The following is a 15910-nucleotide window of genomic DNA, read 5'->3' as shown; positions in this document are numbered from 1 at the left end:
ACTGAAAAAGAAGAGAAAGCAAGTTATCACGTCCAAAAAAAAGGAAAAAGAATGAATAATACCAAGTAGATGTTATAAAATAAAGTAGACCATGCTCAATCAGTAAATATTGCCAGCAACATTATATAGCCCAACTATAATCAAACCCTTCAAAATATAAATGCATTTGATAGTAAGTACTACTAAAAAATCTTGTTAAGAGGCTATTTCCTACTAAATGTCGGTGAGAAAAATATAAATAGTAGTGTCTTCACACGAAAAAATTAGGAAGTTTCCCAACGTTTCAATGGAAACCTGTTTCCCACCAGGCGTTTCCCTAGTGAGCTGATTCTGTGGGAATAAGGAGGGAAAATCATATTTTATAGCACAAATTGCTTAGTGATTGTCTGTGGGAAAAACTTATGCTTCTAGTGAAGGACCATCTAAAGTGACACTTCATAGATATTAGTGTGATATAGCTGAAATGATTGTCTCAGAGTAAGATGATGGTTGATAGACTATTCTATAAGCACAAAATATACCATTTTCTAACTTCCATGAAAATCAGAAATGGCACTTTGCCCCTGAACAGACATTCCAACACATTGTCAATCCAAAAAACAAAAGCCAAAAGGTACTCAACATTCTCTCTTAGTTTATTGCACAAAAGGTGGAGAAGAAAGCTCTTCTGTTCCGTTAGCTACAATCTTCTTTTATTCTTTTGATAGGTAGACAAATTATTAAAATAAAACATCCAATAGGAGTTCCAACCTGCATAATATTGAAGTACTAAATACCCAAAAGAGATCAGTAAATCCGAAAGACCTTCACAAATCGATGAAGTCCCATCCTTAATAACATGCTTAACAAGTCCAAGTGGCGACTCTGTATAAATAAATAATCCCTTTTCAAAACGTCACTTCAATTGGAAAAACTCTTTTAAATCCTCTTAAGCGGGGTGAAAAAAAGGGTGTGACAAGGTTCTCTCTCAATTGATACAAGCAGCTTCCTATCATAACAAGTGAAAGTGATGTGATAAAGGAATAAAAACGTATTTGAAAGGCGTTTTCATCAGCATAATAATACATTAAGGCTCCATTTGAAAATTTCAATTATGTTGATAAGTAAAACATAAGCTGTAATAAACAATTTAATCATTGTTAACTGTAACATAATGTTAACTGCAGTAGCAGTAATGTTAACAATAATAAAAAGTAACGGCAACAATAACAATAAAAAGTTTCATATTCAAACCTGGAGTCACAAGGAATGGAATAGTCTGCATTTCCATGAAAAAGGTATAATAGGAGGAAGGAATAGTTCAGGTGAGTATTGTCCAAGACCTTGATCCCCTTCCATTATGCTGCACATGTGCCCGAGAACATAACAGCAGTATGCAATGGCGGACATATGAAAAATACCATAGCTACTGAACGAAAGCCGTATATGTAATACAAGAAGAAATCATACATACATCAGAAAATTGAACGGTATAGACCTCAACTATTGAAGCGATCAACTAGATTAAAAAAATTACACCTGTCAACAAGTGTTGAAAAAATAGTTAATAGTTCTATATCAATTCCATATGCAGAACTAAGAAGATATTCCATAGAATGTTTCGCCATGCAATCTCCTGAGTAACATACACTTGCTATTCCTACACCAACAACCATTTCGTACTTCATATTTTCTTAACAAACAAGCAAAAGAAACTGAGCTTAAAAAGACAAAATAAAGATCATTTCCATTGAAATTAGCAAGACATATTCATAAATATTGTTCTGTTAGAACCCATCAGAATGTCTAAGTCCACCATCAGTAGCAAACAATTTCAACCTTCAAGAATACCTTAAGAAAGAAATGTTCAAAACTCATGCCTTGTAGTAATGGACATTGAACAAGAACTCACCCTCCAGATAAACCAAAAGTAGCCTTTATTTGAACAAGAACTCACCCTCCTTGATTGCCTACTCTAAAAGTGAATAAGCAGTGCTATATGCACCAGCTGATTGTCCCATTAAGTAAATTCTACAAATAAAAGGAAAAGTATAACATTCGATAGATTCGTGAGAAAATTCAAGTGGAAAGAGAACTTGACTACCGTCTAGTTTCACCTCCATATTCAGCTATGTTGTTGCACACAAAAGAAATTCCTTGGACAAATTAATTTCATCAAAACTAGAAAAGGACGAAATAGTCCATTTTATTTGGTGTTAAACTTAATATAGTCCTTACACAGAGCACTTTTAGTATTCTCAAACTGAATCCATTTTCTTTTAGAGAAAGTGTATTGCACGCATAGGCGTATCTAGCCTTGTAGGAAGGGGTTCACACGAACTCCTAACTTTCGACACGGAGCACAAATTTATGTGTAAAAAATTACTAAAATTATAATAAATAGTAGATATGAACTCATAATTTTAAAAATATAATGGGTTCAATGCTAAGAATCTTAAGATTGAAACCAAAGGAATTTAAATCCTGGATCCGCAATTTGCACGCAGCTTATTTCCGACTCAAATAATGAATGAAGCCTTATTTCCTTAATATCTCCCAAAATCACAAGTCCAGATTTGAAACTGCAGCAAAAATCTATCATCAACAATCCAAACTGAATAGCAGAAAAGCGAACTTGTTATTCTCAAAGATAAATTAAAATCATTTCATCATAAGTACAGGTATGCTGAAAAGAAAATCCACAGAGGGGGATCATACAGTTCACTGCAGAAACCGATATGCAAGCTCCCTGCAATCCAGTTTGTGGAGCTTTTCTAGATTGGAGATGGACCAATTGGTACTTAAAGTGGAAAAAGTTAGTAGATGCTGAATCTTAGCCAGATACGAAGGTGATAACTACCACAGAAACATGGAGACTCAGGACCTGAAGTTTGCAATTTCGAAGTTTTTCTCCACCCAACCAATAAAGCAAACATGTTTGCTAAGTTCCTCCAAGATGCTTAATGACCTGGTGACAAAATCACAGTTCTTGATTTCTTATAACAAGTTAAAATGATGTGATAAAAGGAAGAAAAGTATGAATTTAAAGGTCTTCCACATGCTTCAATGTTTAGACCTGCAATTTTAGAGATTAACAAGTCAATGACCTCCAAGACTCTAGCAAGTACCCCTGCCAACAGTACTTAAGCAATAAAAGTCAATATCCCATACAAACTTTAGAATCCGAAGGTTACTAAATGTTTTTCAACTTAAACTTTAGTATGTAAGATTGAAATACTGAAGATTGTAACAGAACACAATACATATCTTCAAGAATTACAATATCCAGATTCCACAAAAAACTAATTTAGATACTCTTACATCAAAATAATTTCTTTTATTGAGATGGTTTGCCGCCTACCTGATACTGATAAAAATTGATTAATTGTTGGCTACTTTCAGAAGTAGTGATATAAGCCTCACGAGCAACAACTTGAACACCATCAATATGTAATTCGAACAACCAGACTAATACATACAGAAACACATGAATCAGTCGAAGAAACACATAAAATAAACCAGCTAGAGCATACACCCATAACAAACCCACCGAGCCTATCATACCAAGCCTCAAAACCGAACCATTTAACAACAAAAGCAACATAAAGAAAAGGAGCGAAAAATGTGAATATACAAGAATCGAACCATTGAACGGGATAGACAGAAAGATTTTATAGGAAATTATATAAATAAAAAACTAACCTTTCAGCAATACTAGCGACTGTGAACTGGTGATGAAGGAGGGAATTTAATTAGCAGTGAAAATAAATTGGAGGGAATTGCAAATAATAAAGATTGACTTCAGTATTAGCTTTCCCTGGCTATTCATTTAAATTGCGCCTAAAAAATACTTATTACTGGCAAAAACTGAACTGCTCGTGATATTTGAGTTTAGATAATACATTAGCTGCAATTAGCTAATTGCTATTAAATACTTGCCACTAAAGGCTTTTTTTGTACTAGTGTTGGGGCTTCTACACATTATTAAATACTTGCCCTCTTCATCGATCTTATCATCATCATCATCTCCCTTTTCAGAGTCCTCAGGGGTCTCACCGATGCCTATCTCCTCTCCTCTATGATGGGGTCCCTATCGTCGTGCTGATTCGGTACCTCCTCCTGAGGTGGGTCAGCTATCAAGAAATCAATCTTCGCAGACATCAAGTGCTCCACCTCTCTCTGGAGCTTTGTCACGTCCGCCCGAATAGAGGTCAAGTCACTACCACCCCCACGCTCCTCCAACCTAGCAACTCGATCAGTCAAAAGAACCAGTGCGGTCTCATGGGCTTGTTGCTTCTGTGGCACCGCACTCAATGATGTGCTAAGTGGAGCCAAGGCCATTCTGATCATCTCAGGGATGCTCTTCTCAAGTCCGACCACCCTAGTATCAGTGGAAGCAGCTAGTTGACCAAGTTTCAGAATCCCGGCCTTTGACAGAACAGGTGTAGCCCTGGAGGTAGCTCGAACTGTAGAAGGTATGGAAGATGTAGGCCCAGCCGAGGTGGTGGCATGTGTATCTGTCCGCTCAGACGCAGAACCATCAAGGTCTGTCACCTCGAATGCTGGTGATGTAGCAACTGTGGTACTCATCTTACTCTTCTTTCTTGCCGGGTTTTCTTCATCTTGAGTCCGCAAGATATCACAAGTCACAAGTGCTTCTTTCTCCATATCAACCCGGGGCAACTGGGGCACCATTGCTTGCCTACACAACTCAGTACTACCATCAGTTTTGAGATAATGCTTTGGTTCTCCAATTTGATCACACAGCTCAAGTAAAATATCTAATTCAATGATAATGATGATCCTGTCTGAAGAATTAGACAATAATTATCAATAAACAAAAACGTAAAACTGCAAGTATGATTCACAAATTTACGAAAAGTGAAATACGTAAAGTATATATGTAGATCCTTCATTGGAAAGTGTAGCTGGACATTACTGACATGGTTAGCTATTTGCTAATTATATTTTCAAAGAGCCACTATCAGAAAGCTCATCATACAAAAGTGTCACACACTTACATTAGAGGAAGAAAACGAACAGTGAGGGGCCTAACCATATACATATAAGATGTGCTTCCACCAATCAGAGATCTTAGCAGTTCATGAAACCAAAATGACATCTAGAAACGTACAAATTCGCAGTCCTAATTGCAGGAACACTAAGTTGTTATTCAGGTAAATGCATGCTTATTTAAGTTACTTAGACAGTTACAATCATGACTGCAATAGCAGAACTTTGCTAATTGGGGAAAAGCCAATCTACAAACCTTAAAAAGATGCAATACCGACTACAAGAGCAAATCACTGTCATCTACGGAAACGTGTTATAATAGGAAAAAATTTCACATATACAGATCTTTGAACCCAAGTTGAGCCTATTATTGGATTACAATGTTTATAAAGCACCAGATGAGAGGAACGAAATAATGCCTGTAACATCCATCCTATCATCTTTGTCTTTAAAAAAAATAAAAAAAATCATCTATACGAAAATTTAAGGCAATCTAGCTATACATAAGCATGCAACAACAGCCACTAGTAACCATCAACCGTAAAGATAAAAGCGGGACTCTCCCAGTATTTGAATTTCACAAATTCAGAGACACAAAAATTGTAGACATAACATTTTTACTTTCATTGCTCTGACCTCGAAAACAATAGGGGAATTTGCACTAAAAGTATGAGCATGCAAATGACAACAGCCAATTAAAAAGTATTAAGCAATTGATTTTCTCAAGAACCCAAACATAAGTCCTGGTTTCACCACTGATTGGAGGCATTATTTTCTTATTCATGGCAGATGTCAAAGTAATAATAATGAGTTAAAAGACCTCTAATACCTTGCGATGGTTAATTAGCAAACTAATGTGAAGACACTATGGAATAACATACTGCTATGCTGCCCCTCTCCCTCATTCCACATGGAGAATACGCATTTATTATCCGTATCATTTCTTAGTACATCTCCAGGAGATGCCAATTATAGCCTAGTCTTAGAAACTTCATTATATCATATATAGAGAACCAAGCTAAACTACGATGAATATGAGGACGCCAAATTCTTTTTGACTATGATCCAAAGAAAACACTTGTTCAGTCACCAAATCACCTTTTACAACAAACATCCGATAACCAAGTTATATTCCTGTTCTTGTCAAATAAGCATAGTTACGGATTAAGTATTCTCCCAAAAGCACACATTTGGTCATTTTCTGTAAGAGGATACATGTCCTGGAGCCATATAAACCCCTTTAAACTCCATTTAAGATCATTGCCTCATACGACTCCTTCCCATGCACACATACAAAAACCTCTGTCACCAATACAAAGGGTATTAAAGTAACATGAGAAAGAAAAACTTAGTGGAAAAACTCACTTAAGGTACACACATGCAATCCGAAATTTCAAGAATTTAGATCATTAATTTAACCACATAAGGCCCGTTTGGACATGATATGAAATCAGGTTGATTTGAAGTTGAAGTTTTACTTGGACATGCAATTTGTATTTCTTAAGTTGTATTTTTTCTCATAAACCTGAAAACCTTACAAGTTGTGAAAACTATCAAAAATTCTCCAACTCTTATACAATCTTACCAACTGTGCTATCCATAGTTCATAACAAAGTTAATACGCTACCGAAATGCAACAACAACAACATACCCAGTGTAGTCCCACAAGCGGGGTCTGGGGAGGGTAGAATGTACGCAGACCTTACCCCTACCTTTATAGGGTAGAGAGGTTGTTTCCGATAGACCCTCGGCGCGCTACCAAAAAGCCTTTTGTAAAAATACAATATCTATTGATCGAACTTTAATTCAATAAAAAAGAAAATGGAACATGAGTTGCAGTATAACTACTCTTTAATATAATCCTCCCACATGATACGAACAATCTCTTCAGGTCGAGCATGCATTTTCGATCAGATGACCGAGAAAACGAACCAACATTGTTATTTTGATTCAAGTTTTACATTTGAATATTATATCTACCAACATTTGAAAATTATATCTACCACCTTATGAATCATGTTTTACAAAATATAAACGTATGGACAAGTTTTACATTTAAAAAAATTGAAATCATGATTTGGAATTTGGGATTTGAAATTATGATATGAAGTTGAATTTGAAATTTTGTGCAAATTCCATAAAAAATAAAAAATAAAACGTTGATTTGAAATCAAAATATGAAATCATAATTTCAAATCGCATGGTCAAACACCTACTAAGATTCGAAATATTCACTGCATTTTCTAAAGCATATAAATGACAAAATAGAAAGAAAATTAATTAGTAGTCATTAATTACATTCGAGTATGGATGATATTACAAACGAACTCTTTGATCTCAATAATAGTTCCATTCTTAATCCGTTGAGACCGAATAAAATAGTTCATCAGAAAATATTTTCTGGATTCAATAAAAATACACCAACGCATCTCAACTCCTCCCCACCTACCCTCTCACCCCACCCCCAACCTACTCCACCCACCCCTATAAAATATGGGAAATTTTTTCTACTCCCCCAAACCCCACCCTACCCCACTACCCCGCCGCCCCCCCTACCCCTCAATTTGCGTAACAAACACAAGAAATGAATAGGAAAATCACTTATTTTCCGTCCGCTAAAAACATTTTCAGTCATACCAAACACATCCATAAATGACAAAATGGAAGGAAAATTAAGAGTGATTACGTTCGATTTTGGATGAAAGTAGGAACGAACTCTTTCATGTAAATAATAGTTCCTTTCTTCATCCGTTGAGACCAAATAAGATGGCTGTTATGCTTAGCTAAAATCCCGTGTTGAAGATACTGTCCATCCGATAACAGAATCGTGTATCGTTCGTTATTGTTACTCCTCTGATTCTGAATCAAACAGCTCCGAATATCTGTTATCTGTAACACCGGTGTAAACTCCTCTTCCTTCCATTTTCCGGTCGATAGCATCGGTATCGCGCCTACCGTCAACTTTATTTGCGCCATTTTTAACGGCAAAAATAGCGACAATTCTTTTGAAAGGGAGAGAGAGTGTGGGAGTGAGTGAAGGGGATCAGGTTTTTAAAACCCTATAAAGCAAGCGCGGGATAAAAAATTTAATCATTCCCTCCGTCCCAATTTGCCAGGCGCCGTTTGAGTAGACTGGGAGTTTAAAAAATAAATTAAGATTTTTGAAATTTGTGCTCCAACAAAACTTACACACTCCGAAGAATTAACTGAAGGTGACTAAAAAGTTTTCAAATTATTAAAGGTGATGTGTGGGGCCCACCCCACATCAAAACCCAATTAAATTTGGGATTAAGAAGATTGGGGTCCAAAATGTAATTTTTAAAACTTCTTAATCTTTTAGAAAATACAAAAAAACCCAAAACACTCACCCATTATTCAAAACATCCCAAACCGTTCCCTCCCCACAACTCCCTCGCACTTTTTCCATATTTCAAAATCAAAACTCCCAAGCAAACAGTTAATCTCCATCACTTGGACGTCTCTCATCTCTCCTCTTTTCTTGTCATCTTCTTCTTTACCCTCGTCTATAGGTGCCGCTGCAGCTGCTTCTTCTTTAATATCAAGGTAAAGTTTTTGTTTCACTTGTTCCAAAAGTTATTTGATAGAAATTGATGATTTTGATTGTAGAAAAAGAAGAAGAAGAACATGGGTTTGTCTTCAATGTTGTTTATTTTGATGTTCCTTGTTCGAGAAACCTTTATTTGGGGTATTTGTTTGACTTGTTGGGGTTTTTGCGTTTGTAAATAGCGTACGTTATTATCAAATTATGGTTTTTTTATGTTTTTGTTCTTGTTCTCGTTAAGATTTCGAAAAAATGGCTTGCAATCTTGTTTACTTTTTCGAACAGATGAGTAAGTTGCTGCAGCAACTTCAACACTTGTTTGACAGTTGCAGACATTTGCTGAGGTTGCTTGCTTTAAAAACCTCTATTTAGTGTATTTTGTAGTGAAATACTGTTGTTGGTGTTGGTGTTAGTGTTGGTGTTGGTGTTGGTGTTGATGTTGATGTTGATGTTGGTGTTGGTGTTGTCCTGTTATGGTATGGTTTAGGAAAAGAAAGGATAAACAATTATTGCACATACATTTGGTGTATTTTGTTTAACTTGTATGATTGTAGGTCTGTAGTAGACGATTTGGTTGTTGTCTTGGAAGTAGATGCTTGTTGTTTTGGTTTGGTTCAGTGTTTAGGAAAACCTTGGATAAAATCCATCTTGTTGCTATTATTGCTGTTATTGTTGTTGTTGTTGTTGTTGTGTGTTTGTAGTGATATAAATGGTTTTTTTCTGTTGTTGTCCTGGTATGGTTCAGGGTTTAGGAGTAGATATCCAATAGATGGTTTTTTTGTTCTTGTCCTAGTATTTATCTGGTTCTGTTATAGAAGCTATGTCCAACAGATTTTTAGTTGTTGCAACAAATTCTACACTTGTGCCAACAAGTAGATAATATGTTGCAACAACTACAAATTTGTTGGACATAGCTTCAGTTTTTTTGTTCTGTTTGTAGAAGATATCCAACAGATTTTTAGTTGTTGCAACAAGTTATACACTTGTTGCAACAAGTATACAATATGTGGCAACAACTACAAATCTGTTGGACATAGCTTTAGTTTTTTGGTTCTATTTGTAAAAGATATCCAACAAATTTTTAGTTGTTGCAACAAGTTATACACTTGTTGCAACAAGTATACAATATGTTGCAACAACTACAAATTTGTTGGACATAGCTTCAGTTTTTTGGTTCTGTTTGTAAAAGAAATCCAACAGATTTTTAGTTGTTGCAACAAGTTATACACTTGTTGCAACAAGTATACAATATGTTGCAACAACTACAAACCTGTTGGACTTAGCTTCAGGTTTTTGGTTCTGTTTGTAGAAGATGTCCAACAGATTTATAATTGTTGCAACAAGTTATACACTTGTTGCAACAAGTATACAATATGTTGCAACAACTACAAATCTGTTGGACTTAGCTTCATTTTTTTGGTTCTGTTGTAGAAGATGTCCAGCATCTTAATCACTTATTCAACAACTGAAGAATCTGTTGCAACAACTTATTCACTTGTTGTAGCAGTTACATCATTTGTTGCAACAAATTCTTCAGTTGTTGGGGAATTCTATTACTTGTTGTATTTTGTTTGATCAAATGTTGCACTTCTTATTATCTGTTTACTTTGAATGATGCACTAATCAGTTGAAGCTTCTTCTTTTTCTCCTGTGTGTAGATAAAATGTCTCCAGCCAAAAGAAAAGTTGAGAAATCAACTGAGGGTCATAGAGATAATAAAAAAGCTAGAGTGCAATCATCATTAGAGAATCTTGCTGATTTAGCAAAATCTATTGTTGAATCAACAAATATAGAGGAAAGAGACAGCCAAACTGACAATCAATCCTCAGAAAGAGAGGAAGTACAGAGCCAAGAAGCAGTAAATACAAATGAACAAAGTGAAGAAGAATTAGAAGCTGAAGAAACTGCTGATAGAGTAGATGGATTGGATAAAGATGATGAAAAGGACAGTGCTTCCGAAAATACAGTTCACTTGTCGACATTCATAGTTGAATTAAGAACAAAGAAGAGAAATAGTGTGAACGCCAATTTAATTGCAGAATCTTCTAGTAGATTGGACATAGATCATAACAGACCTTCCATTGCTGAGGTCGTCAAGGTTTTCAGTATTGACAAGTATGCCGTGAGGATGCCGTTGAATGAAAATAATGATTTGATCGTTGATCTTACGGTCAAATCAGGCATGGGCAAGAACTTTGATATGTTTGGGCTAATTCTTAAAAAGCAGGGGTTGGAGGATTTCTTTAGGAAAAGCTGTTTTGGGGTGTATTTGGATCTGCCTGAAGAGATCGGTGCACGGTTTCAAATGAAAATGGTATATGGGCTTATGAAGCGTAGAATTCTTTCGGATGCAAAGGATGAGCTTTGGATTAATTACTGTGGCATGTCGGTGTGCTTTGGCTTGAAATAGTTTGCCATAGTTACTGGCCTTAGATGTCATCCTTGTGAGCTTCCTACTGTTGTATTGAATAAGCCAGCCCGGACTAGCAAGACAGCCAAAGAAGCCAAGAAAGTAGGAAAGGGTGGAAAAGATAAGAGTGAAACTGGTTTAGTGGAGTTAGTTGGAAAAAACTACAAAGAAGATAAGCTGCTTGTAGATTTGCAGTCCAAAACCATATCAAAAAAGCATAAGCAGTCCTTGTGTTTAGTTTGGTTTGTGCACTGTGTTCTTATGGAAAAAGATACAAGTCTAAACATACCACTTGGTTTGCTTAAACTTGCGGAGGACTATGAGGCATTCAACAACCATGGATGGGGCCCGGAAAGCTTCAAGTTGAATGTTGACTATTTATCGAAAGAGCTTAAGCCAACAGTAAAGACAGTCAATCTATATGGCTTCCCTTGGGCTTTCATGGTAAAGCATTTGCAATGTCAATTTCTTGTACTTTTTGTATTTCTATCATCATTCTGATTTTGCTGGTATCTTGTTTTCTAGGCTTGGGCATTTGAAGCCATTCCTCACCTCTGACAACAAGTGAAGGACTACCCTTCAGAAGTGTCTTTTCCAAGAATGCTTAGATGGCTGACTGCAAAGAGCAACACAAGATTGAGTGTTGATCTTTTTAACCCTCCTTCGGAAGAGGCAAGCCTTAAGACATGTATATTGAATAAACTTGGTCATCTGTTGGATAATGTCCAACAAGTGTGACACCTGTTGCAACAAGTTACTAATCTGTTGGACAATGTCCAACAAGTATGACACCTGTTGCAATAACCTAGTCATCTGTTGCATTTCATGATTTAGGACTATTTTAATATATCTACTTTTTTGTTGTAAGGTGTGCACCCGTGGCTTGTCCCGACAGTACGGGAGTTGGAGATGCCATTGCTTCCTTTGAGCCCTTACAATCTGTTCCTGATAAAATGATTGAGGGGATGAAATTAGAATTGGCTGGAATGACAACCATCAAAAGGGAATCAGTTGTGGTAGATGTTGGTGGTGGTGGTGTTATTGCTGGTGGTCAACCTACTGTTGATGATGTTGCAGCAGAAATTGCCGATGAAAAAATAATAGATGATGATGTTGATTTTGGTAGACAAACTCCAATTGGTGGTGTTGTCGGTCGACAAACTCCAATTGGTGGTGATGTCGGTGGACAAACTCCAATTGATGGAGATGTTAGTTGTGGCGGATTTGGTGCTAGATTTTCCTTTATTGGTGCCGACACATCGAAATGCGCTTGTGAATGCACCTATTGCAAGCAGTGAATGGATGATTTGATAAAAAATGTTGAAGAGTTGGTGAAGGCACAAAAAGACACAAATTCTGCTTTACAGAGTTTGTTATCCAAGAGGGATGTCAATCTATCCAAGAAGCTGACCTCACCCTATACTTTTTTTCGCATTCGCAAGAAGGAAAAAGCAATTTCCAAGGCACTTGTCGATGTTAGGTCAAGGAAATCTTCTACGCCCCACAAGGCAGCTGCTGTTGTTGATCTTAAAAAGGTAAATGTGTATAAGCATGCAGATGCTCAAAAAAATGAAAAAGCTTGAAAAATTCGTCAATGCCAAGAAGAGCAAGGGTACGATGTATTCATTGCATGAATTTAAGGCCGATGACTTCAGGATAATGACAAGCATGAAAGATTGGTCGCTGGCTAGTGTAAGTTTGAAAACAACAATTATTTTTGTTGAAACAAGTCTTATTTTGGTTGTATTAGTTGCAACAAGTTATATATTTGTTGCAACGAGTGGACCATTTGTTGCAACAAGTATTGGTCTTGTTACAACAACTCACTTAGTTGTTAGAGATTGCTTACAACAGTTGGGTGAAATAGACCCAACTGCTGTAAGCAATCTCCAACAACTAGGAGAACACTTGTTGCAACAACTCACTTAGTTGTTCAGGTGAATGACATTCCTTATACTTTTAATGCAGTATGTTGATGAAATTATGCTCTTAATGCGTGTGAGGCAAAGCATTTTCACTGAGCACTATGCTTCCACAAATATAATCTTGGATCTCAACTTCTACAATATCATGCTCAAGCAATACACAGAGTTGTCGGATGAAAGCACACAGCCGGAACCTATTCCATTCAATCAAATGCTTGATGATTTTATATGGGATGATGATGTTATCACTTACTGTAGAGATACTGTACCAGCCAAAGGTGGTCGCGAGTGGGTTGGTTCCAAAAGGGTGCTTACTATCATGAACATAAATGTTAAACAATTTGTCACCCTCGAATTCATAATTGAGGAGGGGGTGATAAATGTTTATGACTGCAACGTCCCAAAAATCCAAGAGGATGAGTTCTTCATCCACATCCAGCCAGTCATTGAATTATGGCCGAAACTACTGAAGAAGAGTGGCATGTTTGAAGTGGCGGTGGGCAGTGGGCAGTGGGTGTGATAGATAAAGTTTTGGAGGCCTGAGTTGGTTGTTTAACAAATTACTACTTGAACAATTTTTTTTTGTCCTTGTTATTATTTATGAATGTTGTTGCAACAAATGCAACAGATAGTACAGTTGTTGAAAAAGTTGCAAAAAATTACTAATCTACTACTCTATTTAGAAAAGTTGCCTAAATGACTGCAACAGGTCATACAGTTGTTGAAGAAGTTACTAATCCGTTCCAAAGAAGTTACTAATCTGTTCCAAACAAGTAACTAATTTGTTTAAACAAGTTACTAATTTGTTGCATTAGATAATACATTTGTGAAAGAAGTTGTAACAAATTACTAATCTGTTTCAACAAGTTACTAATCCGTTCCAACAAGTAACTAATCTGCTGAAACAAGTTACTAATTTGTTGCAACAGATCATACAGTCGTGGAAAGAAGTTGCAACAAATTACTAATTTGTTCCAACAAGTTACTAATCTGTTCCAAACAAGTAACTAATCTGTTTAAACAAGTTACTAATCTATTGCATTAGATAATACATTTGTGAAAGAAGTTGCAACAAATTACTAATCTGTTTCAACAAGTTACTAATCCGTTCCAACAAGTAACTAATATGCTGAAACAAGTTACTAATCTGTTGCAACAGATCATACAGTTGTGGAAAGAAGTTGCAACAAATTACTAATGATTGTAGTAGATATATACATATTGATCAATAAATATGATTGATTGCCATTGTTTATCACTAAATGTGGGTGAATCAGGAAGTTCAGACCAATGATCACTCCATTTAGTGCGTATTGGACCTAGTTGATCTTCTATCCAGACCCAAAACACCATCAAATTGCTTAAGTATATATATTGATCAATAAATATGATTGATTTCCATTGTTTATCACTAAATGTGGGTGAATCAAGAAGTTCACATCAATTCACTCCATTTAGTGCGTATTGGACCTAGTTGATCATCTATCCTGAACCAAAACACCATCAAATTGCTTAAGTATATATATTGATCAATAAATATGATTAATTTCCATTGTTTATCACTAAATGTGGGTGAATCAAGAAGTTCACATCAATTCACTCCAATGATCACTCCATTTAGTGCGTATTGGACTTAGTTGATCATCTATCCTGACCCAAAACATCATCAAATTGCTTGAGTATATATATTGATCAATAAATATGATTGATTTTCACTGTTTATCACTAAATGTGGCTGATATCCATTGTTTATCACTAAATATGGCCGATTCCCTTTATCGATCACAAAAATATGGGTGAATCAAGTAGTATCTGCTCCAACAGATGTAGTATCTGTTGGAGCAAGTTTAGTATCTGTTGCAGCAAGTGTAGTATATGTTGCAGCAAACTGAGTAAGTTGTTGAACAAGTCCTTACTCTTGTTAGATAAAACACAACAAGTTACTCATTTTCTGTAACAAGTCACTCAACTTGTTTGATTTCCATTGTTTATCACTAAATGTGGCTGATATCCATTGTTTACCACTAAAGATGGTTGATTCCCTTTATTGATCACTAAATATGGGTGAACCAAGTAGTATCTGTTGCAGCAAGTGTAGTATCTGTTGCAGCAAACTGAGTAAGTTGTTGAACAAGTCCTTGCTCTTGTTGGATAAAACACAACAAGTTACCCATTTTCTGTAACAAGTCACTCCACTTGTTTGATTTCCATTATTTATCACTAAATGTGGTTGATATCCATTGTTTATCACTAAATGTGGCTGATTCCCTTTATTGATCACTAAATATGGGTGAACCAAGTAGTATTTGTTGCAACAGTTGTAGTATCTGTTGCAGCAAGTTTAGTATCTGTTACATCAAGTGTAGTATCTGTTGCAACAAACTGAGTAAGTTGTTGAACAAGTCCTTACTCTTGTTGGATAAAACACAACAAGTTACCCATTTTCTGTAACAAGTCACTCCACTTGTTTAATTTCCATTGTTTATCACTAAATATGGTTGATTCCAATTTTTTATCACTAAATGTGGCTGATTCCCTCTACTCAATAATTAAAACTTGAGTCACTCCACTTATTAGAAAAAACCCAACATATAACTTAGTTTCATCTGCTTAAAAATTCCGATTTTTTGTAATATGTTCAACGACTTACTAGTTGCCGCAACAAGTTCTGTTACTTGTTCGATAAAATCCAACAAGTTACCCATTTTCTGTAACAAGTCACTCCACTTGTTTGATTTCCATTGTTTATCACTAAATATGGTTGATTCCAATTGTTTATCACTAAATGTGGCTGATTCCCTCTACTCAATAATTAAAACTTGAGTCACTCCACTTGTTAGAAAAAACCCATCATATAACTTAGTTGCATCTGCTTAAAAACTCCGATTTTTTGTAATATGTTCAACGACTTACTAATTGCTGCAACAAGTCCTGTTACTTGGTCGATAAAACCCAACAAGTTATAGAGCTGTTGCAACAAATTCATTAATTGTTGGAAACTGTACAACAATTTATTAACAA

At 35.9% G+C, this 15910-nt stretch overlaps 1 protein-coding gene across 2 annotated transcripts; it reads right to left on the bottom strand.

The window, feature by feature from the left end:
• Window positions 1-3716: 3716 nt before the first annotated feature.
• LOC132615522 (uncharacterized) lies at window positions 3717-8165 on the bottom strand. 2 transcript variants are annotated; one of them, XM_060330124.1, is made up of 2 exons: window positions 7679-8165; window positions 3717-4783 (listed from the first exon to the last, which is right to left on the bottom strand). In XM_060330124.1, the coding sequence occupies exons 1-2, from the start codon at window positions 7966-7968 to the stop codon at window positions 4042-4044; spliced, it is 1032 nt and encodes a 343-aa protein (XP_060186107.1). In that variant the 5' UTR covers window positions 7969-8165; the 3' UTR covers window positions 3717-4041. The 2 variants fall into 2 exon arrangements, with proteins under 2 accessions (XP_060186107.1, XP_060186108.1); XM_060330125.1 differs by having other exon boundaries at window positions 3717-4681; window positions 7679-8158.
• Between the last annotated feature and the right edge of the window lie 7745 nt (window positions 8166-15910).

The sequence above is a fragment of the Lycium barbarum genome, chromosome 10 (genome assembly GCF_019175385.1).
Source record: "Lycium barbarum isolate Lr01 chromosome 10, ASM1917538v2, whole genome shotgun sequence".
NCBI classification, from domain to species: Eukaryota; Viridiplantae; Streptophyta; class Magnoliopsida; order Solanales; family Solanaceae; genus Lycium; species Lycium barbarum.
This window is presented reverse-complemented; position numbering and strand designations above follow the sequence as displayed.